The sequence below is a fragment of the Urocitellus parryii genome, chromosome 10, assembly GCF_045843805.1.
Source record: "Urocitellus parryii isolate mUroPar1 chromosome 10, mUroPar1.hap1, whole genome shotgun sequence".
Classification (NCBI taxonomy): domain Eukaryota; kingdom Metazoa; phylum Chordata; class Mammalia; order Rodentia; family Sciuridae; genus Urocitellus; species Urocitellus parryii.
Window position 1 is genome coordinate 90722839 of NC_135540.1, and position 25855 is coordinate 90748693.

The window sequence follows — 25855 nt, forward strand, 5'->3', positions numbered from 1 at the left end:
TATATTGGATAAAGGTCAATATTGTAATCTCTGCATGCAAGATCCAAAGTGTTTAGGGTTAAGAAAAAAGGCAATTAGAAGAAATTTCTCCATGCAGTTGTGAAAAAATAGTCTTAATGGCTTTTGGTATTGCAGGAAGTAAAAAGGACTGGAATTTAGACATTTACTTTATCTTTAGCTTTAAAATGACTAAGATTGATTTTAAAATTCAGAATAGATTCTTAATTTGTACAATTTAAATAGAAAAAGGTTATTCTACAAGTACATGTGTCATCTCCTATGCTTCCCCCATCCCTAAACACACCCTGCTCCCTCTGTGGAGTTTTCTTCCTTGCTCCATGTCCATGTAGAAGGTAAAAATCACAGGTTGCCTGACACATTGGTTTCCATATTGGAGTGAAAACTGGAGTAGAGTCATTAGCCTAACCTACCCAGACTTCTGACTTAAAAGAGCTCTCTATATAATCAATTTGTATTGTTTTAAACCATTTAATCTGTGGTAATTTGTTATGCCAACATAGGCTCCTTCTCATTTGTTTTTCTTTTAGCCTTTAACAAATTTGGGAAGCTGTATTTTGGGGAAGAACCCTCTCAAATCAATTCCCCCATATATCTTCCTTGTGGGAGTTTCAATTAATTCTGGGTTTCTGAGGTGATGATGTGTTCCTGGTTATAAAACTAAACATGAAATTTCTCTGTATCACACTGTAACTATTTCAGATATAAAATCTTTATGTCAAGTATACATTTTACAGTCTTTTAAAATTACTACGTTTTTATCCTACTCTGGAATCAATAGAGATTCTGGAGTCTGTTCATGAAAATGCTAAGGAAATGAAATAATATAATTTTTAAAGATTCAGGATTGATGACTCTCATTTCATTTATCCTTTATGATAAACACCATGATGCTTTCAAATATATTTAGGGCTTTGTACACAAATATATATTTATTCTTTTGTGGCACTTTTGGAAACACTAAGAAGTTACTTCTAAAATCTAAAAGACTGTTAGATTACTTGGAATTTAGGGATTGACATTTAATTTTAGGTTTAAGGTAGACTTCACTTTTTTTCTGATTTTTTTTGGCGGAGTTGATTTGGCAATTCTGCTCATTACCGAAACTTTTTTTTTTTTTTTGATTTCACATTCAAGGACAAATGAGAAATATGCATTATTACATTACATGCAGAACTTAATCCATTAAGAGGAAAATTGGCTACATTTTATATTTGAAGCCAAGAAAGTCAATAACAAATATCATCCTCTTTTAAGTGTTTATGTGACAAAATGCCAGGATGCTCTATCTTTTATGTTAGAGAAGATTTTTAAGGGAAGAAATTAGATGATATTAAAGATAGAGGTTGAAGCAAGACTTTTTAAAAATGATAAATGTTTATGCTGTTGTTATGGATGAAATAGGGAATATCAGTGTGTGGTAGTATGGAGATATGAGTTAAATAAGAAATAAATTACTATACTAAAAAATGTGCTTAGCTGGGTGCGGTGGTGCATGCCTTAATCCCAGTGGCTTGGGAGGCTGAGGCAGGAGGATCAGGGTTCAAAGTCAGCCTCAGCAAAAGCGAGGTACTAAGTATTGAGATCCTTTCTCTAAATAAAATACAGAATAGGGCTAGGGATGTAGCTCAGTGGTTGAGTGTCCCTGAGTTCAATTTCCAGTACCAAAAAAAGGGGGGCTTATTAATGGATTATTGTTAGCTTACATATAGGACTTTAGATGTATGCCATGGAAATCGATCTTAAGCATTACATTACTAGTTTTCTTAATGACTTAAATGAGGATCTGATAGCATGTATGTCAAATTTGCAGATACTGCGAAGCTGAGAGAAATAACTAGTATGTGCAGTTTCAGAATCTGGATGAAAGAAGAATCTAATAAGTTATAATGTTGTGCTGAGGTTAGCAAGGTAAAATGTAGGGACCAATACTAAATCTTATATCCAAATCCCAGATAAATATTTAAGTATTAAATGTCATTACTTTATGCCAGTGTCTTAACTGGGCACTGAATCACGAGCCACCACACACCTTGTAGATTCAAACAGCAGTTCTTTATTCCCGAACTCACACCAGCCTCCACACACGTTCAGGGGAAATCCCCATCTGCCCGCACAATTCACCTACTCCACGAGGCTTATTCCCAAATCCCATTTTGATCTCAGGAGAACTCAACGGGAACAAACAGCAGGAACACCCTAATCCCAGCAGCAATAATCTTCAACCTCCAACTTCCCTAAAACCCCTATTGTCTTAAACCGGGAATGCCTTAAACCGGGAACACCCTAAACCCAAGGACCAGGATACTTCCTCAAACCTGCAGGATACTTCCTCAAACCTGGATCCACCCTCGATCACCTTGAGCAGGGTCATCTTTCTCAAACACACATGCAAGGTCACAGCAAATTTCCAAGGCAAGTCCATTTAACATGGGGTACGCAGGCAAGGAAATATCGATGCATCATTCCTACTTGGCAATGGCCCTCAGCAACTTTATTTATTATTACTTATTATTTTTAATTGGTACATATTAATGATATAGAATAGAGGGTTTCATTGTGGCATATTCATTATGTGCATGCAACATAATTTGAGTAATTTTGCTCTGTGGTTTATCCTTGTATCTTTGCCTCCTTCCTCCTTTTCCTCTTCCTCTACCATAATGATTTTCCTTCTACTCTTTTGTCCCTCTAGCTTGCACATTTAAGACAAAAGATGGCTGGACGTGGTGGCACATGTATATGATCCCAGTAACTAAGGAGGCAGAGGCAAGAGAATTGTGAGTTCAAGGCCAGTTTTTTAGCAGATTAGTGAGGTACTTAGCAACTCAGCGAGACCTTGTCTCTAAATAAAATATTAAAAAGGGACTGGGAAGGAGGCTCAGTGGTTAAGAACCTCTGGGTTCAATCCCTGGTACCAAAAAAAATAAAAAATAAAAAATGAGAGGGCTGGGGCTGTGGCTCAGTGGTAGAGTGCTTGCCTACACATGCAAGGCCCTGAGTTCAATCCTCAGCACCACATAAAAATAAATAAATAAAATAAAGGTATTGTGTCCATCTACAATTAAAAAATAAGTATATAAAAAGAGAGAAAAGATGATAATTGTCTGAGTCTAGCTTATTTCATTTAATGATGCTTTGCAGTTTCATCCATTTTCCTGCTAATGAAATAAATTCATTATTCTTTATGGCTGAATAAAACTCCATTGTGGATATATACCACATTATCTTTATCTTCTGTTGAAGGACACCTAGACTGATTTCATAATTTGGCTATAGTGAATTGTGCTGCAGTAAACATGGGTATACATGCGTTTTTAATTCTTTTGGATAAATACTGATGAATAATATAACAGGACCATAAGTAGTTAAATTTGTAGTTTTTGAGGAGCCTCTATACTGATTTTCATGGTGGCTCTATCAACTTATATTCCCACCAACAGTTCATAAGAGTTCCTTTTTCCCATACCATCACCAGCATTTATTGTTTTTTATATGCTTGTAGATTGCCATTGTGACTGGGCTCAGATTATAGGTTTGATTTGCATTTCCCTGATGGCTAGAGATGTTGAACATTTTTTCATATAATTTTTGGCTATTTGTACTTCCTTTGAGAAGTCCCTGTTCAATTCATCTGCCCATTTATTATTTTTTTTGTGTTGAGAATTTTGAGTTCTTTATATATTCTGGATATTAATTCTCTGTTGGAAGAGTAGCTGGTAAATATTTTCTCTCATTCTATTGGTTTTCTTGTTGCACTGTTTTTTTCTTTGCTCTGCAAAAGCTTTTAAATTTGATACCTTTCCCCTTATTGATTCTTGCTATTAATTTCCTGAGTTATAGAGTTCCTAGTCAGGAAGGCATTGCCTGTGTCTATATATTGAAGTGTTTTTCCTTTTTTTCCCTAGCAGTTACAAAGTCTTTGGTTTTATATTTAGGTCTTTGAACTGTTTTAAGTTGACTTTTATACAGAATGATAGAAATTTAATGTAATTCTATATAGGGATATTCAGTTTTCACAGAACCACTTGTTAAAAAGGCTGTCTTTTCTTCAATGTATAATTTTGGCTTCTTTGTCAAGAATCAAGTTACTGTAGCTATGTGGACTTGTCTCTGTGTCTTTTAGTCTATTTTATATATCTACACATGTTTTTATGCCAATATTATACTATGGCTCCGTAATATAATTGAAATTGTGCACTGTGATGCCTCCAGCATTGCTCTTTTTGATCAGAATTGTTTTGGCTATTCTGCATCTTTTGCTCTTCCATATGAATTTTAGTATTGTTTTTTCTAGTTCTCTGAAGACTATCATTGGTATTTTGATGGGGAGTACATTGAATCTGTAGATTGCTTTTGGTAATATGGCCATTTTAACAATGTTAATTCTTTCTGTCTATGAACATGGAGGTCTATCGACCTTCTGGTATCTTCTTCTATTTCTTTTTTCAGCATGGAAACTCTTTTTTTTTTTTAAAGAGGTTTTTGTTGATTATATACTTAATTGAAGCCGTTGTATAACGTGACTACCAAAAAAGAGACTTTATCATTTTAAGTAGCATTTATGAACACATGTTTTAACTTTGCTATATTTTGTACTGGTAGGATAACACTTGACTATTGAATACCTATCTAGATACTACATTTTGAAAGGTACATTGACAATATGGTGCCTATCTAAAAAAGATACTAATATTTGTTAGAGGACTCAAACATAGATGGAACTTTCAATTCCTTATTAACATGTTCTCCATCCTTGATTCAATCAATATATTTTTGATATTCCTTTACTTGTTCTTGGAAACAGAAGTGAGCAACAAGACAATGCTATTTTTAAGGAACTTGCATTCTAATAAGATATATTAGACAGATACTAAATAAGTTGAATTAGAATTTTGAATAATGATAAACACCATGAAAAGAATTTTAAATATACCATGAAAAAAATAAAATATGTAATACATCAGTGACTGGTGATTAGTTGGGATGATAACAATCAGAAAAGTTCTCTCCAAGGCAATGGCATTTGACTTGATATTTGAATAAGGGAGCAGCTGTGCAAGGATATGGAAAGAGTACCAGGCAGAGGATCTAGAAAGCAGAAAGGTCCTGAGTAGAAGAAGATTGAGGAATGATCAGTGCAAGGGAGAGTTGTGGGAAATCAGGCAGGATAATGAATTTTAATTTCTTTTAAATGTAATGATGGCCTGGGGATGTGGCTCAAGTGGTATCGCACTCGCCTAGCATGCGTGAGGCACTGGGTTCGATTCTCAGCACCACATAAAAATAAAATAAAGATATTGTGTCCACCTAAAACTAAAAAATAAATATTAAAAAAATGTAATGAGAAGCCAGTGGAAGATTTTAAGTCAGATATGATGTGATTTACCTTTTGAAAAGGTCACTTTGCTTAGTGGATGATTTGTGAGGTTGAAAAATGGATGTAATTAATAGTTGAATAGTTTTAAATGTGAAACCATATTCTTCCCTATATTGATTCTAAATTACTACAATAAAATTTCCTTTGCTTTCTCTTGATGATATTTTAAGAAGATTCCACAATTTTCCACTATTAAGAGTTTTATTTATTTGATGTGATCCTAAAACTACTATAAAATAAAGCCTATTTTAAAAAGTCTACCTCAGTGTAAAAGCTTCTTCTCAAACTGACTTTTAACTCATGTCTCCAACCTTCAGTCCCGGATAACATGGAATAAGAAATAAGATTTACCCTCCCACCTGAAACAACTTAAAAGAATTGACAAAACTTATGAAATGGGTTTTAAGACATTGGATAACAAAAGGTGGAGATTTCTAAGACAGGAAAAATTTAAAAGACCACTACTATTGCCCCAACTTACTGCCTTAGAGAAAGTTCCAAACCCTGGCATTTCTTCCAAATAATAATTTCACACAGACTTCTCCAGAAAATTGGAGGGAGGAAATACTTCTAAACTCATTATTTTGGGCCAACATTATTATAATAACAAAGCCATACAAAGATATTGCAAGAACATTTCCAATCAATATTCCTTATGATACAAAATTTTAGTAAGTCATATCCAGCAATTTATAAAAAGGCTATTACATCATGATTAAGTGACGTTTATATTCCAGGAATGAAAGGTCAGTTTAACATTTAAAAATCAATGTAATTCGCCATATTAATAAACTATAAAAAGGAAGATCATATGGTTATTTTCATAAACAGAGAAAATAATATAAAATCCAATATCCATTTCTGACAAAAGCTTTCAGCAAATTAGGAATAGAAGGACACTTCCTCAACTTAATAAAGGGCATCCAAGAGAAACTTATCTTAAAAATTGAATTCTGAACATATGAACTTTTTAAGAGCCTGATTGTGTTATAATTAACATACAATGAAAAGCACATATTTGAACTATATAATTTGATAAATTATGACATGTGTACACCCATGAATTTATTACCCTCATGGTAGTGAACATATCCATCATCCCCAAAGTTTGTTCATTTCCTTGTATTCCTCCATTCCTTCTCTCTGTGTCCCTACCTTCCCTGGCAACCTGCTTTCTGCCAATTGTAGATTTGCTTGTATTATTTTATATATAGTAGATACTATCTTTTCAAATTTTTGTTTGTCTACTTTCACCCAGAATAATTATTTTGAGATTCATCTATGGATATGTTACAATTTGTTTATCCAGTTTGTTTCTAGACATTTAGATTGTTTCCAGCTTTAGCCTATTTCAAACAAAGTTAACATTTCTTCCAAGTGTTCTACCTCCCCTGCACACCCCAAGTTAAAAAAATACTATAAATATTTTCATTCATACCTTAAGTAGCATCAGCATATATCCATTTCTGTATTCCTACATATCTGCAACCGTGTTCTCATGGCCATGAGACATGTTAAACTCTTTCAGGAATGCTTTCCTAAGCTTCATTGCAGGTGTTACCTACAGGTGAGTTTGTATTTTCTGCAACTCAACAAAAAGTTGCAGACTTGATGATGATGTTGATGTTTGTGATGATGATGTGCATCCTTTCATAGCACTTATGGTATGTTGCGATCTGTTCTAACTTCTTCACATGTAGTAATACATATTAACCCTCACAAAATCCTATGAAGTATGTATTGTTATTTTCCTCTTTTACAGATAGGGGAACTCCGGTTAAGTGATTTTTCTAAGGGTTGTCCGATGTCACACAGCTAGAGAGTGGTCAAATTGGGAGATAAACCCAATTAGTCAGGCTCAAGGTCCTTTCTCTTAGCTATTATGCTCTACAAAGTCTCAATTTCCCCTTCTTTCAGCATTACTGATATCTCTGAGTGATTTTCTTAAACTCTTTTCTCACCTGATTTTGGAGAGGGAGTCTCTGTTTACAAGGCCAACAGCTTCTGATGAGACTTCCCTTTTTTCTCTCTAGTTTTCTAATGACAGGATGAGAGTATGGGAGTGCTGAGGTGGTGATTGATGGAAGTAAATTGAAGTTGAGTTCTATTCTTTCTATTCCTTCTTTTGGAGGGAGTGTCTGGCTCACTTTATAATTTGGGGTACTTACTCATTTTTATTTACTGTGTGTCTAGTCCCACCATGGGAAAAGGAAAAGTTATTTTTTATTACAGAGGCTGTTATAGTAGTTTGGGACAGAGGATGATGGCTTAAACTAGGGTGGTAATGAAAGGGAGACAATCAGGTGAATTTGGAATGTAATTTGGAGGTAAAGCCAACATGGTAGTTGGGATATAGGGGCAAGGAAAAGAAAGGAGTTGAAGAAGACAATTTTGGCTTGAGCAACAGGGGGAAAGAGGTGCCATTTTCTGAGATGCGGAAGATTTGAGATAGAAAGAGATTGGTATAGTATTGTGAGAGTTAATTGGTCATCAAGAGAACTGTTTTACCTAATCAAGTTTTAGAGACTGATTAGCTAGTCAGATGGAGATACTAAATAGAAAGTTGGATACAGGAATCTGAAGCTCCATGGGCAAAGTCAAGGCTAGCATTATATATTTGAAAATCCTCAGCATATCCTATATTCAAAGCCATGGGATAAAATCAAATTAATTAGGTAGAGGATGAGCAAAAAGAAAGGAGAGAATTAACTGTTGGTTCCCTCAATATTCAGATGAAGATTCACCGAGAGACTGAGGAGTTACCAATGAGACAAGAGGAAAACAAGGGGAGTATGTTCTCAGTGTCCTAAGAAAATAAAATCTTATTATGATTTGCATATCCTAAAATATAGTAAGTTGTGTCCAGAGTGAAGCATCCAGCTATTTGTTTTCAAACAAATTCTGAACTCAAAATGTCTGTTATATTGGAAATTGAAAGAAAATTTGAGTGGGAGTAACTAAATTACCCTTAAGACATCTTTTCTCTAGATGAGTCTGTCACTAAGTCTCTTATTGTATGAATCTTAAATATGAATGTAAAAATAAGCCTTTTTTTGATGATGTATTTAGAACATGTAGTTAAGTTCTCACATAATTAACTTGAATGTAAAGGGTCCTACTATTCACATTTTGCATTTTTAGTGGGAAGAACATAATTGATATTGGAGATGAAATGATTTAAAAATTAAATTGGTTAAGGAGATCTAATGCATATATATGAAATTTAACTTGATAATTTAGAAACAATTATATATGTTTATATTATACATGTAAAAAATTAAATTGGGACACAAATTATTTAGTTAATGCTAAAAAAGAATATGAAAAAATTACCTATATTCCAGAATTGTAAATGTAAATAAAAATCTCAGTTAATTTGTCTTCAGTATGAGCCTATTTTTTTAAGTTACCTTTATTAACATCTTGCTCTTTCATAGTTAAAGCTACTAGTCACTCCCCATTATTCCACAGGCTTCCTGTCCATCAGTTTTCAAACTTTAATGTACATTAGAATCAACTGGGGTGCTTTTTGAAAATACATATGCCAAGGCTAGATCTCCAGAAATTCTTACTATGTAAGTAGCCAAGAAATCCATATTTTAACAAGTACATTAAGTTGATTCTAGGCAGGTGATCTGTAGACCACATGAGGTAAAACACTGATTCTAGACCCCATATTGCCTGCATAGGCCACTCACTTCTGGTGACAAAATTATCACATCTTTCTTTTATTAAAATAGTTTATCTTAAAAACATTTTACATAATAGAAATACAAAACTGTAAAATTAAAAGAATGGAAATACAAAATATAGAGCTCTTCTTTTTTAAAAAATATTTATTTTTTAGTTATAGTTCGACACAATATCTTTATTTATTATTATTATTTTTTAATGTGGTCCTGAGGATTGAACCCAGGGCCTCGCGCATGCTACTCAAGTGCTCTACCACTGAGCCACAACCCCAGCCCTAGAGCTTTTCTTTAGGTTAGTAATTATGAATTAAATAATCTTTGCTTTTATTAAAAAAAAAACTTTGAGGGAAGCTTTAATTTGTCCCCAGGTATTTGGAGAGGAAGTCAAGCATTGAATATATTTTCAAGGAACTAATGACTTTTAAAAGTATGCATTTAACTTTTGGTTTCTCTCTCTCTCTCTCTCTCTCTCTCTCTCTCTCTCTCTCTCTCTCTCTCTCTCTGACTATAGAATAAATCAGTTATTTAGAAACTATAGTTAGGGGCAAGGAGCCCTTAGAGTGATTTATATTTCTTTGACATCCTGACCACAAACTGAAGTAATAATGTGCTTTTGAATTTGTTCCTTTCTCTCTCTCTCTCTCTCTCTCTCTCTCTCTCTCTCTCTCTCTCTCTTTCTTTGTGGTACTGAGGATTGAACCCAGGGCCTCATGCATGTTAGGCAAGTGCTCTACCACTGAGCTAAATTCCCAACACTTTTTAAAATTTTTATTTTGAGACCAGGGTTCTTACTAAGTTGCCCAGACTGGCCTTGAATTTGAGATGCTCCTGCCTTATTCCCCCACTACCACCCAATATCTGGGATTATAGGTATGTGCCACCATGACTGGCTCTGTTTGTTTTTCTAATACAGAAAATTGTTCATGTGATTTCAGTATATTTCTCTTAAACCTAAGTAGTTTCTAAGTCCTACTGACAGTAGAAATAAAATGAGAATAAATTTTGATGTTAGAGTAATATTGTATGTTTCAGTGGCTGGCACTTTGTTCTTGCTAGACTTTCAATATACATTCTTTGAAGGAATGCAAGTATATGCTCACCTTTAATTTCTCCTTCTCCATTTCTGACTTCCAGTTTGCTTACTTATGATCTCGAAGTGTTACTTACTACCTCTTACAATTCTAGGAGACCCCAGGAATCAAAAGTGACAGATTTGATGCTGTTGCATATAAATGTAACCAATATATTACTGGAACCAGTCCTAGGGCATAGGAAATTCTAGCATGTTGAAATAGAGGTAGGGGGTGCTCTGTCCCAAAGCTCAGGGTCTTTTTTTTTTACACTAATTAATTGAAAAAAATTTAAGCAAATATTTCAACAATTCAGTTTTCTGTTGAGGCATCTCATTAAAAAAAAATCTCATGAGTTTACAATTGTGAAAGATGTTACTAGATGGGAAAACAGGTCTGCCTTAATGCTATTAAATTAAAATGTGGCAATTGATTAATCCAGTATTCAACAACTTCTTCTACTTTTTTAAAATATATTTTTTAGTTATATATGGACACAATATTGTCATTTTACTTATCTTTATGTGGTGCTGAGGCTTGAACCCAGTGCCTTGTGCATGCTAAGCAAGTACTCTACTAATGAGCCACAGCCCTAGCCCATCAATTTCTCCTTCTAATTACATGTTTGGACTTATAAAATAACTGAAAGTAATATGAAAATATACGTAGATATTTAAGTCTGGTAACTTGGTTAAAGACTAGTAGGAAAAATTGACATTAATAGAATGGAGATCTTAAAGTACTTTGATTTATTCCTTTGCTTCATCCTTTTTCCTTCCTTTCCCTTAATTTAATGGGTTCTAGCTACAACAAACATCAGATATTTGATTTGAAGATTAATATGAATGTATCTAGATAATAAAGTTGAGGACCCCTATTTGAACATCATTTTTAATAGATTCCTAACTTGACATTATTATTTGTTTTTGGTTTACACATTTATATAGCATTAGTGCAGAATAAAAATGATTGCATCAAATCATGTTTTTTTGGGGGGGATGCCTTAGAAGAAAATGTTTTAATATGAATCATACATTTCTTTCCACTGGAGCATTTGAAGTTCAGACTTCAACCGCAGTGGTGATTGTTTTTAGTTTGTTAGTTGCAGGGAGTGTTATTTTAAGAAAGCAGAAGCAGCATCATTTGCACACTCCTTAGAGAACACACACCTTAACCCTGACTTTTTGGTTCGATTTTTGCAAAAGAAGTGAAGTCAAGATGAAGAACCATTTGCTTTTCTGGGGAGTTCTTGCCATTTTTGTTAAGGCTGTTCTTGTGACAGGTATGTAGTATTTATATAATAAACTCAGCTAAAAGGAAAAATATACTATACATCTGTTTTTCAGATTTGAAGATTTATATTTATGTTTTGGTTGGTCAGATAACCAGCTAATTTCTTCTAACATGCTTTAATCTTTATATGGATAGTGACATTTATACAGATGAGACTTGGTGTGATTCTTCTTGTTCTTTTTTCTCTTGTTTGCCTACTACAATCTTTAGAAAAAGAATGTACATTTTTTTGGCTAACTGTAGATATCATATGAATGTCCACACTGATTTTTAAAAATCATTCATCCTATTGTCTCTTAATATTCTAGAGAAATGAAGTAATAATTGCCATAAGCACAACGTAGAATACATTGTGATTTTATTTACTCAGAGTGAATGGTATTAGTTCTAACAACTTTCCTAGATCTGGGCTACAGATATATTATGATCCTTTAACAATGTTTAACATTAAAACAGGTTGGTATCTTGATGGCTGCACTCCTGGTATTTTGTTTATCGACTTTTCAAACAACTTAGAAAATGATCAGATTCTGGATATGGAAGTACTATGTTAAGTTGTTTTCATCTAGGGTATATGAATTAGAAATGACATAATTTGACCAGTTTAATTCTAACACTTACTGAGCCTATTTTTATTTCTAGACAGAGCATAACCAAAATGTAATTAAGAATAGCCATTTAACATATATATATATATATATATATATATATATATATATATATACATATATATATGTATTTAATAATGGCATTAAAATGAAATAATATTTAAAATATAAAATATTAGTAATAAAGCATATATGATATATATACATGAACATGTAAAATATGTTTATAAACATGTTTATATACCTTATAAGTATATATATGAAACTATATGTAGCTATATATAAAATGAGCATCACTTATTGAATACTGTTTTTGTATTATGCTAACAGCTTTACACATTCCATTGATTTCCACAATAGCTATATGAGGCTAGGTTCCAACATATAGTTGAAGCGATTGAAACTTAAGTGAAATAGCTTAAACCCAGAGTCACACAGCAGCAAGTGATAGGTAAAATCTGACCCAATAGTCCATGCTTCTAACTACTACCCTATTCTGCATGCATAAGGGAAACCACCTTTTAGTAAACTCATGTGGTCCTATCTACAATGCATTGTTATATAGTTATTTTCTTATTTGTTTGAGTTGAATTAAATTAAACTTAACTATTTATTGAGCACTTATTATGTCTCTCAGGCCCTCTTAGAATAAAGTAAGGCAAATCCCTAATAACAGGTTTATTAGGAAAAATACTTTCTGTATGTGAGAGAATGTTAAAATCCAAGGGTTGATGGATTGAAAGTATCTATACTTTTTCTGGTAGATCTATTAGACTGCCTAATATTTTTATAAAATAACAGTAATGATAATCTCTTCTTTGATTTCTGGTAAGGAAATAAATTACATGCCATATAGAATATGGACATTTAAAATTTCGTATTTAATAGTCAAGCCTTTTACTTGACTCAATGTATGTTTTTAGTCAGGCATTATATGTTTTTTTATATTTAATTGAAAAAAAATTTGAGAGTTATGGATACAGAAGTAGGGAAGAAGCTATCATCTGAATCATTTTACTCTTTTTAGAACATTAAGATTTGTATTACTATCTTGAATTGATTTCGTAATGCTTCTTCTCCAATACCATACAGACTTGGGACAGATTTATTAAAATATTATGAATAATGGGATAATAATGCATTATAAAGTACTTCAAGCAATTATAAGGAAAATAACAATGATCTTTAAATGTTTTTGTAATAGCTGTTATCATTATGATTGAAATGTTGCAATTAGATCTTTGCTCTGGGAATCATTTCAGGAATAATTAGACTTCCAGTTATAATAATATCTATCCTAATCATATAGCCTTTATAAATTAAAATTTATCTGCTAAATATTTGCATATTTTTAGTTGAGGCATACTGGGAGGAATTTTTAAAGGCCACTTAACTGAAATTATAAGTATATAAAGATGGGGCTGGGGTTATGGCTCAGTGGTAGAACATTTGCCTAGCATGCGTGAAGTGCTGGGTTTGATCCCTGGCACCACATAAAAATAAATAATAAAGGTATTTTATCCATCTAAAACTAAAAAAAATATTTTAAAAAAGAATGTAATTGATATTTAATAATTTTTAAAGTTAGTACTATTAATTAATGATATTCTTAACTATTTAAATATTTGTTAATTGATCCAAATCCAGAAAATAAGAAATTTTCTTTGTTTATTCTGTAACATCAGACTTCTCTGTCTGATATTTAGCTTATATATTTTGACATTCAAGAGTTAAGGACCTTTTTAATGGTCATTTGTGTATTAATTCATTAATTCATTTTTTCCTGTAGACTGCCATATTATACAGCATGGCTAGTACCTCATAATATTTTCTAAATTATTTTTTCAAATGTATAGAATATTCATATTATAGAATATTTTCTTTAATATCATAATATCATAGAATATTTTCTATCCTTGAAAATAATTTATACAAGAAATACTAATATAACCTTTATGTATTTGATTTGACTTAATCATTGTATCATGATAATCTGATTATTATTGTAAACAGAATATAATTAGTTTAGGAAAATTATGGTGGAGAATATTTAAAAGTTTTAGGAAATAAGGTTATCTTAGGAGAAAACATGCCTGTTCTTACCTGTAATGCAATTTAAGCAAAAAACAACCAAATAAAAAAAAGAAAACTTTTTTTTTTTAATAATGAAGACTTCGAGTTTTTATTTTTTTTAATGTTCTTCTGAGGCTCAAATCTTGTGCTTCACACGTGCTGGGCAAGGGTTCTACCACTAAGTTACAACCCCAGCCCCCAAACTATTTTTTTTTTGAGTTGAGGAAGGAAGGGTAAGGATATGTTTATTTTTTTAGGATGTGATATTTTAAATAAGGTTCAAAAGGCAAATGCTATTTTTGTTTACATTGAATGAATGACTTTGGGGAAAAATCTAGGTTTTTGGGTTTTTTTGTAACTATTAGCCCTGATTTTTATAAGGCGGTGTCATTCAAAGACCTGTGCTTCTATTAGAAGCATTACATGAAAACTGGAATTCTTTTAGTTCAGGTTCTCATTGATTGATCTAAGGATAAAAGAGAAAATTCCCTTCAGAGTACATTTGGATTTCTTTCACTGTGATGTGAGATTCCACTTAACTATTTTATTGTTTTGGTACTGAGGATTGACCCCATGGGTGCTTGACCACAAAGGCACATCCCTGGACCTTTTTATTTTGACACAGGGTCTCTCTAAATTGCTTATGGTCTCATTAAGTTGCTGAGGCTGGCTTTGAACTTGCAATCCTCCTGCCTCACTGAGATCCACTGAGTCACTGGGATTATAGGATTACCACACCTAGCTTCAATTTAGCTGTTTAAGATTAGGAAAGACTAATCTTAAAGCAAGTAGAAAATGCTGGGATTGAATAACAATAAAGTTAATTTTTTTGCAGGCAAGAAATATAAACGAACTCAATAGAAGCTATATATACAGACTTTTGTTTTCCATTTTTTTGACAATGTATTTACCTTTCAAGCCCAAGATGAAGAAGAGAGGACTGTTCTTGCTGACAACAAATGTAAATGTGCCCGTGTTACTACCAGGATCATCCGTTCTGCTGAAGATCCTAATGAGGACATTGTGGAGAGAAATATTCGAATTATGTATGTGACACTCCATATTTGCTTTTTTCTCTGTTGTACACAGAGGTACTTTATGTTACTAAGCATTATTTAGATTAATATCTATATCTTTACTTCTTTTTTGACTTGTAATACCTTACATGAGGTCGAATCATGTTAGTGAGCTTGAGGCAGTTTTGTAGAAGCTGAGGGCAGGAACAAAGTGTTCCAGACAATCAAAAAATCAGATAAAATTCTAGCCAATGATCTAGTCATTAACATACGCTGTATTTCAGTTTAAATCAGAACTTTGAATTGTTTTTGATCAGTTCAAACTGAAACTTAAGATTAAAAGCCCTATTTATACCATATATAGGCAGCTGGGTATTTTACCTTTATTCAGATGTCTGTATTAAGATGAACAGAGTGGTCAAATTATCTAATTTGATTCAGTCTTCAATTGTAGAGTGGACTTTAGGTATTCATTTCACCTTACACATACTGCAGAGTTATATGTTACGTAGCTTGTATTCAATATCAAGAATACTAAAAGTGTTTGAGAAATGAGATCCCTATTAGATCCAATCAGTAGTAAGTTTTCCTTATTAAACACTCCTTAACAGCCCCCCCCACCCCCACATCAAATACCTATCATAGAAAAAGAACACAGTGTTCAATCCCATTCAATTCATGGGAAAAGTATACTGTGTTAAAATTTTTTTTTCCAAGTGCTGGCTGGGTCATGTAATAACTGCATGCTTTTATAAACAAGCTGCTTGTCCACTCTAAGCTTTAGTGTTCTCATTTTTAAATAGGGGGAAATAGTGCTTACTTCATACTGTTATCGTAAAATAAATTGAGAAGTTTTTTCCTTTTATAGCTTATATAATTCCTGGCATACACTAAAAAATATTTGCTATTATTCATTTATCTAACCTATGTGTCAGTTATCATTGCCACTATCCTGCTCAAAACCCTTTTGATGGTTTCTACATTATTATTATTAGGGCATATTTCAAATTCCTATGCTTAATCTCATAACTTAGCATAACTCTCAAGATCATTCATTGCCATTTTTACTTTATGTTAAAAAATCTAGCAGTTCTTCAGTGTCTCTATTTCCTCACATTCATAGAGCTTTTTTTCTCTTGTTTTTATACCTTACTGGTTCCTCTGTTTGAAAAACTCTTTCTACCCTCCCTTTCAGTCTGGTTAACTCTTCTTTACACTGTTTATCTTAGTTTAGCTATCACTTCTCTCTCTCTCTCTCTCTCTCTCTCTCTCTCTCTCTTTGGTACCAGAGATTCAATCCAGGGATGCTTAATCACTGAGCCACATCCTCAGTCCTTTTTGTATTTTATTTAGAAACAGGGTCTTGCTGAGTTGCTTAGGACCTCACTAAATTGCTAAGGCTGGTTTTGAACTTTTGATCTTTCTGCCTCAGCCTCCCAAGTTGCTGGGATTACAGACACCTACCACCATGTCTGGCCTAGCCATTACTTCTTATACCAGGTTTTCTTTGATCACTTAGATCCCTCTCATTATTCTGTTAGGATGGAACAATTTCAGAGGCTTGTAACTGAAAGGAATGGCATCCATGACATTGACATTTAAACCATGTTAAAGAAGAGTGTTAATCTTATGTGTAAGGAAAAGAAGATTTATTTATTTATTTATTTATTTATTGCCATACTAGGGATTGAACCCAGGGATGCTCGATGCTCTATCACTGAACTATGTCAGCCCTTTTTATTTTTTATTTTGAGAGAGATTCTTGCTAAGTTGTACAGACTGACCTCAAAATTGTCATCCTGCTTCTTTAGCCTTCCAAGTAGCTGGGATTGGAGGGTGCCACCACACCCAGCAGAGACATTTTTCAAATAACCCTCCATGATTCTCTAATTCATCATTTTTTATAACATTATTCTTTTTATCATATTGTTCACTGAAATCAGATAATTCAGTTACTTCATGCATCTTTGCCTGAGGTATATTGATTTTCCCTAATCTTATTTCTGAAAGTATATTACCATTGATGTATAAATATGGCATTATTCCCAACTCCATCATTTACTACAATAATGTGACTTTGGGGGAAGTAACTTAACTAATTTGAGCCTATTTCCTAAATTTAAAAAAGGAATAATTATGTATGTATATTTATACACATACATGTATGTGTATATATTATTTATACATACATTTATCCTGTTTTGCAGTTTAGGAACAGGCTCAAATTAGTTATACATATATATAGAATTCTGAGGATTAAATATAATAATTTGTAAAAGGACAGTGTTCGACTCAGAGTAGACCCTCATAATATTTAGACCATGCTTTTCTCATTATTAAAATCATTTATAAGAGTCTCTATAATCTAATAAAGAACAGATACATTCATTCATTGAACAAATAATTGTTTAATGAATGCCAAATATTATGGGTTGGTGCTGGGGTTACAACAATCTATATAAAACTAATCCATTCTATCAAATAATTTGCAGTCTAATGGAAAACCTTAAATAAATGATTTAAACAGGCAATTATAGCCAGGCGTGGTGGCCCATGCCTGTAATCCCAGCATCTCTGGAGACTGAGACAGGAGGATTGCGGGTTCAAAGCCAGCCTCAGCAACTGTGAGGCTCTAAGCAACTCAGTGAGATCCTGTCTCTAGATAAAATACAATAGGAATAGGGATGTGGCTTAGTGGTTTAGTGCCTCTGAGTTCAGTCCCTTGGTTACCTGCCCCGCCCCCAAAAAAGGCAATTACAACACTCCATTGTAAATGCTATGAAAGGAATAGGCATATGATGTTATAGGAGCCCTGTAGAAAGGTGTTCAGTCCACTTTGGCAGGAGGAAGCTACAGTGGAAGGCAGAAGAATGTGTTGGTAGTAAGTGGTGGGATGGTTGATGGTTACTAGCTGAATGGTAGTTGACTGATAAAATACATATGAGGAATGAGAGGGTTGATAGTTGGGGCAAAACATTCCAGGAAAAGGAAACAGATTGCTTTGAGAATTATATGAGATTATCATGTAATATGTTTAGTATAGTACCAGGTACACTGTAAGTACTTAGTGTTTGTTTCTTGCTTAACTGGTTAAGATTTGGAGATGAGAAAACCATGTTAAGTTTATGGAATTGCAAGCAGATGTTTATAGATGATGGCATGTAGAGGGTCATGGTGGCAGTGAGAGAGAGAGAAAGCTGGAGAGTTAGGGGCATATTTTGAAATGCCTTCTATGCTATGTTAATGATACCCTGTTATCAGTGGAGATGATATTATTGGTTAGGTGGAGAAGAAAATTGGGCTTCTATTTTAGAAAGACCATTTGGGCAATAATGTGACTAGTGTATTGGGAGGGTCAAGACAAAAGAGTGTCACTACAATGTAGGACAATGGTGGTATCCTGAACAAAGGCAGTAATAATGAGAAAAGAGACAAGTGGATGGATTTCACATATGCAAAAAAAAGTAGATTCAACTGGACTGTGAGATTGATTAGATATAGTCTGTGATAGGAAGGAGGATTTGGGGACAGTATCCAGGTTTTTGACTTGGATATCTATGTGGATGGTATTTCTAAATATTGAGTTAGGAAACACATTTTTCTTTGTTACTTTTGGTACCCCTCATATAGGGTACATATGAGGAGGAATGATGTAGGTGAAACATTTTAAAGTTAATGAAATGGTTCCGCTCACGTCTTGCTTCCTGAGCGGTGGCGCGAGGCAGTGACGGTCCCTGAGCTCACTACAAGGATGGAGGCGCGCGCGGCGAAGGGCGCGGGCCAGGGCCCCGCAGGCTGGGACCAACGGGCTGCCGAAGTACTGGCTGGACCTCTGGCTCTTTGTGCTCCTGGACGTGGTGCTCTTCCGCTTCACGTACCTCTTGCCCTGATGGGTTTGCTGACATCCCAAGATCACTAGATTCTGGAGTGAATTCTGAAAATGAACTACAGTCTTCTTGAACAAAGAAGATGGGATTGTGCTACTGCAGAATTTCAAATCTCCAAGGGACCTTCCTTTCTTTTTACATATTTTTCTAACTCATTTGGGGAACTACTAAATGAATAGTGATCTCATTCATAGCCAAGTTCCTAAAACTAAATGCAGTGTTTCACATTTAAACTCTTTTCAAACACCTAATGTCTTTATAGGGCCTGGTGTAGAAGTAAAATTTGTACTTCAAAGCTTAGCACATTCACCGAGAAGACAGTAAGGTCTTTACTGTTGTAAGGGTTGGTCTGGGTTTAATTCAGTCACATAATGGGGTGTGTAACTAGGTGAGGTGAGGTAGTTGTAAATGCCAAAGTTATTCAGAAGAGAGAAAAGGACTGGTGTTCTGAGATTGTGTAGAGGCTGTCACTAACACAATAGAGTCCACAATCTATTGGCTCTACACATGCTTAGTTTTTAAATGGTCTTTTCATGACCTTTGAAATGCCGGGTGGGTCGAGGATCACAAAAGAGATGGCATTAGATAGTGGAAAGCCCTCCTGCATGCCCTCTTGAGCACCCTCAAATAGGAATGTTTCAAGCCTGTTTTTTTTTTTTTTTAATTATTGTATTAGGTATGCTTGTGTCCAAAACATTTGCTTTCATAATGCTTGTAACTTATTTGAATACCTCCGCTGGCAGTGTGATATTTACTCATCCTACAGAGCCCTCATCTTTGGCCGGCAGCATTTTAAACATAGCTGTAGGCCAGACAGAAATTCTTTCCTTTTTAGAGATTGTTCTATCTTTGCTGTTCTTTTTAAAAATCTAATTGGTATTAAACTCAAATCTAATTGTTATTTAAAAAATAAAGTTAATGAAATAATGTGAACTAGTTGATAATCTTCAAGGTTTTTTTTTTGCACAGCATCATGGAAAAGTTTCAGTTTTGCTACGTTATTTGGTTAGGTTACTAACCCCTCTCATTTACAATTTTCACATCTTTAAAATGTGGATAATAATATCTGCCTATTCATTTAACAAGTATTGAACATATTCCACATGTCAGATATCAAGTTAGGCACTAGGATTACAAAAGTGTTTTTGCCTAAAGAACTTAAACAGCCTAGGAAAGCAACTATAGACAAGTGACTGACTATAAGTCATTTGTTATAATAAATGTATAGGCGCTTTAATGAGACTACAAGGAATGAAGTATATTGAGGGGAAATAGATCAAAATAAAATTTGAGCTTAGTTTTAAAGGAAAAGCGGGATTTTGCCAAGTAAGCAAAGAGAGTTGACAGAAGAATTGCTTGAGGCTTATTTTAAGTGGGAAATATTTAAAATACAGCAAATTATTGTCAAAACCTGAGTGATAGTATTACCATACAGTGGTTAAAAGTCATGATAAGTATTGTTCTAGCATTATACCTATTACCATAAATAACAATATTGGTGTTCCATTATTTTGATTTGTTTTCTTTCCTTTATTTTTTTAGTGTTCCTTTCAACAACAGGGAGAATATCTCTGATCCTACCTCACCGTTGAGAACCAAATTTGTGTACCATTTGTCTGATCTGTAAGAGATTTTCCTTCATAATTAATAACTTTTAATTTACCTTGTTAATGTTTCTGAAAATCTGAACTTTTGAATACATTAATTCATGTGTTAATTATTAGATATTATAACTTCATAAAATTTTGTCACATATAAAAAGTACCTATAAATTTATTCTAAAGAAGAAATTATCTCCATTTATATAGGAATGTCCAGTGTAACCTAATAGTTCAAGAAGTGAATTTCAGCTTATTAACATGCAGATGTTTCTTTGGAAATGATAGAATCCAATATCAAACAGTTTTTAAAAAATATTCTTGTCACTCTTAATAATTCATCTAAATAAATATACAATTGGGAATAAGTTTAACATAGTAAAAATTGCTGTATGGTGTAGATATAACTAAATGTATTGTTTATTTTCAACTAATTTTTGTATTCAAGGTTGAAAAATCTCATACTATTCTGTATTGTAGAGCTGGTTAGGTCTGAAAAAAGTCATCCTTTATTAGAAGTCAGAGCTGCAACACTAATTGATTTGAGATAAAACTGCATAGTCATACATATTTTGAGATAGCATTTAATGGGGACTTCTATTTGTTTTTCAGCTGTAAAAAATGTGATCCCACAGAAGTGGAGCTGGATAATCAGGTGGTTACTGCCTCTCAGAGCAATATCTGTGAAGAAGACAGTCCTTCAGAGACCTGCTACACTTATGATAGAAACAAGTGCTATACAGCTATGGTCCCACTTACATATGGTGGTGAGACCAAAATGGTACAAACAGCTTTGACTCCAGATTCCTGCTATCCTGACTAATTTAAGTCATTGTTGACTGCACAACTCTTCTTGAGAGGCTCTCCATTTTGATCCAGAAATTTAGTATATTTACTGGCAATAAATTTGAGATTAAGATTTTTTTTTGGTGATGTAAACCAATTTTCCCTCAAAATAACTGAAATAATAACATTGTTATTTTATTAGGTAATTACTTCTCAACTCTAAGTATTAAAATCAGTCAATTATCATAATTTTTCTGAAAGGATAAAAAAATAGATGAAGGAAGAAAATAAAACTCGAAGACTAAAAATAAAAAATCAAGAGGCATAAATTAAATGCCTTTCATTGTTTTTGTTTTGTTTCATTTTGTTTTTGCTTTGCCTTGGAGAGTCAGAGCTTTTGCACATCCTATTCTCTTTTTTAAAAGTTTCACTGTGTAGAGAAAATACATGTGTAAACAGAGGTCATTTATATTTGCCTTCAGTACAAAAATAATTGGAAAACCAATTATTTGGAACCAGTTATAAAATAATATAAAATGCTATCTCTAAGATTGCTAAAAGTGATATAATTAAATGCATCACTGAAAAATTTATTTTGAGGGCTGGGGATGAGACTCAGTGGCAGACTGCTTGCCTGTCATGCATGAGGTCCTCAGTACCACCTCAGTCCCACCAAAAAAGAAAAGAAAAATGTGTTCTGATATGACACATAGACTTTGCAAGAGGTAAAACAATTTTTCTTTTGTTGATAAGAAATTTTTTTTGACAATCTGACTAGTGCAAGAAATTCCCATTAGAAATCATCTGTGTTGCAACTGAATTTAATGAAATATGTATTCCAAAATATGTATTCTCTAGTACAGTTTGAACAATTAAATAGATTCATAAGCATGTACCTGTGTGAAATAATTTATTTGGAAAACATTTAGGGGCTGGGATTATGGCTCATCGGTAGAGCGCTCGCCTAGCACGGGTGGGACCCAGGTTCGATCCTCAACACCACATAAAAATAAAGGCATTGTGTTGTGTCCATCTACACCTAAAAAATAAATATTTAAAAAAATTTATTTGTGTTAACTTTCTTATATGTGAATTAAATACAATTTGATGAACAATTAGTGTGTAAGTACAATGTAATGATGCATTAATCACTGAATTCATATTTGTACATATTTGAGGTGGCTTTGTGATTTTACACCTACAATTAATAAAAAGGCAAGGTCTTCATGGCACATAAAACTTTATGGCAAGAGCTAGGGCCAAAGGTTATACCTATCTATGGGTTCGGTGGAAAGTAAATGCTGAGTCTTTATTTAAAGTAGTGGGATGGGTGATTAGTAAAAGTCAATTTCTCTAAGAGGCAGTCTTCTGTTTCCTTTTTTTAGTTGTCCATGGATCTTAATTTATTTATATGTGGTGCTGAGAATTGAACCCAGTGCCTCCATGCTAGGCAAGCACTCTACCACTGAGCCACAACCCAAGCCCTATTTCCTTTTTAAAAATAATGATAGTTGTTTTGGTAACTTCTATTGTGATTATATTGATATTTAGCTTTTCTTTAGGGATAAGGATGGGACTATGGTTTGTCAGTAGGAATAATAGTTTTCATATACTAAAGATACATCCATTATTTATTGAACTTTGATCTAAAATGTGGTTGCAACTAAGTTTTTGGATTTCATTTAATTAATAAACATTTTTTTTAAAGAGTGAGAGAGGAGAGAGAGAGAGAGAGAGAGAGAGAGAGAGAGAGAGAGAGAGAGAATTTTTAATATTTGTTTTTTAGTTCTCGGTGGACACAACATCTTTGTTGGTATGTGGTGCTGAGGATTGAACCCGGGCCGCACGCATGCCAGGCAAGCGCGCTACCGCTTGAGCCACATCCCCAGCCCCAGTAAACATCTTTTGACTATTAACCTATTACACAAAAATGTTCTATGGTGATTAAGCTTAAGAGAGTCGCCATTATTGCTCACTCCCTAGATTTCTGCTCAGTTCTGATCTGTGAGAGCCACCCTATTTAAAAAATTAAAACTTTAATTAGGAAAAACCTCTCGTTCTTTTATTTTGATTTATTATTCCCATATATTTATAACCTTCAAGCAGACTTATATAGTTTACCTATTTATCATGTTTCTGGTCTGTTTCCCCCTATTAGAGTGTAATCTCCACAAGGGCAGGCAGTTTAATGTTGCCCATTTTTATGTTCCTAGCATCTAGAACTTTGTCTGGTACATAGGGGCTCTAAATATGTATTTGTTGAATGAATGAAGAACATGTGTTGAGACAGTATGTGTACATAAAAGAATTATAATTATTTGGCAGAAGGTGATAAAGTCAAAGAAATAGACTCCAAAACATTGAGAATTTATGGAATACTGCTTTTAAGAAGTTCTCTACTCTCCCTTCATCTTTGCTGTAGTTTCTCTGTGTACACAATAGGAAATTATTTTGCTATTACATTGTCAATTCTTGTATAAATGATCCTATTCTAGCATTTTTACCTTATTAAATGCTAGATGGAAATGGATGGCAAATTTATAATCCTGCAAGTCTTCTTTCTTTCAGAAGTTCAGATAAATTAAAAAAATTTTTTTAGTTGTTGATAGACCTTTATTTTTTTATATGCAGTGCTGAGAATTAAACCCAGTGCTTCACACATGCCAGGAAAGTGCACTACCGCTGAGCCCCAGCCCCAGCCCCAGCCCCAGCCCCAGCCCCAGGAGTTCAGTTAAATTCTAAGATCACCAAGTTAATAACAATTTAGCATTAAGTGTCAGTCTAAGTTCCTTATAAATATTTACTCATTCATTAAAAATCCAGAGTAGCTGATTGCTCCTAAATGAGGGTTAATGCTGCCTCCCCATTTTTCCTGACAGATATTTTCCTATAAGATCTCTTATACCTTTAAATTTATCTCACAATTGATATCTGCAGGGTTTGAATTAACATAATACCTAATTATGATCTATCTGATTTAATGATGATATTGAACATTGCATTCTTCACATGCCAAATAATTTATATATGTCATCTCATTTAATCCTTATAATAAGTTTTGGGATATTACTTTCATATTGTAAAGGAGAAAGCTAACTCAGTGGGTAAGTAGCAGTTTGACTTGTTCACTTGTCTAGTAAATGATAATGATAATTCTCAACCACTCTCCTATACTTTATTTATTTTTTTACTCACCTATATTTTAACAAACATCAGCTGAGGTTCTTAGTCATGTTTTCTGTAACATTTTCATGCAACTCATGTGGCATTTTGAGGTTAATGCACCCAATTCACTTACTTGTCCTTAAGTCTATCATCATTTGTGCACTTTTTGTGATTGATTGGTTTTGCATTTACTGGGGATTGCACCCAGGGGCACTCTACCACTGAGCTTCATTCTCAGCACCCCACCTTTCAAAAAAATTATTTAAAATTTTGAGACAGGGTCTTTCTGAGTTGCCAGGCTGGCCTCGAATTTGTGATGCTCCTGCCTCAGCCTCCTGAGTAGCTGGAATTACATGCATGCACCCCATGCCCAGCTTCTATATGCTCTTTTAAAATTTGAATTAAATGGATGATATTTTTAAAAGACAGGCAAAAGTAGGTACCTTTGGTAAGAAATGTTTTTTTTTTTCCCATCTGCATAGGCTTTATAAGTAAGCCGTTTGTCCAATGAGCATTCTCAGCACCAGCCAGATTAAAAAAAAATGAATTAACAATTAGAGTAATGCTTCTTTGTGCCAAGCCAAACACCCAGTTTTCAGTTTAAGACTGTTATTTTTTTTTAAAAAAATTAGTTATCGATAGAACTTTATTTTATTTATTTATATGTAGTGCTGAGAATTGAATCCAGGGCCTCACAAGTGCTAGGCAAATGCTTTATCATTGATCCACAAATCCAGCCCTACTATTGTCATTTTTAATGGTGTTATGTGACTTGATATTAAAAATGAACCATAGTTTCAATTGTACAATCACAAATATACAGATGTATGCACCTCATAAGTCGACATGCACATACTTCTTGACCTGAGAACAGTGAGATAGAATAATTACTCTTTAATGGACCTTCCAGGTCTTTGTTTTGGAGTAGCAGTGTATTATATAGTCTAGTGGGTAAATCCATGGCCTAAATTGGAATACAGACTAAATGACATTGGGCAAATTAATTCAATTGAAAGTTGTTTCCTCATTTAAACAATGGAAATAAAAATAATATCTTGCAGATTTTTACAAATACATATGTATGTATGTATTTTTGTATGTGTGTATGTTTGTATGTGACAGTACAGCTGTTAATAGCAGTCAATAATACTGTGTAAATTGCAGTTGTTACTATATCTCAGTTGTTTTTTGTCTCTGCCAAAGCAACAAACCAATGAAAAATGTAGATATGTGTTAGATCAGTGATCCTAAAGCTTTAAAGTGGCATGA

General features: G+C 33.6%; 1 protein-coding gene across 3 annotated transcripts in view; it reads left to right on the forward strand.

Moving 5' to 3' along the window:
• Nucleotides 1-22399, forward strand: part of Jchain (joining chain of multimeric IgA and IgM) — a 45518-nt gene extending 23119 nt beyond the window's left edge. The window contains exons 2-7 of one of the 3 annotated variants that reach the window (XM_077803196.1): nt 7432-7494; nt 8131-8249; nt 11366-11442; nt 15054-15180; nt 20580-20660; nt 21248-22399. In XM_077803196.1, coding sequence (XP_077659322.1) covers nt 11379-11442; nt 15054-15180; nt 20580-20660; nt 21248-21458 — 483 coding nt within the window. In that variant the 5' untranslated portion in view covers nt 7432-7494; nt 8131-8249; nt 11366-11378 and the 3' untranslated portion in view covers nt 21459-22399. Of the gene's footprint in view, nt 1-7431; nt 7495-8130; nt 8250-8868; nt 8974-9873; nt 9961-11365; nt 11443-15053; nt 15181-20579; nt 20661-21247 lie in introns of those variants that run through there. The other 2 variants (XM_026402578.2, XM_026402579.2) reach the window with 2 other exon arrangements.
• The last annotated feature ends 3456 nt before the right edge of the window (nt 22400-25855 follow it).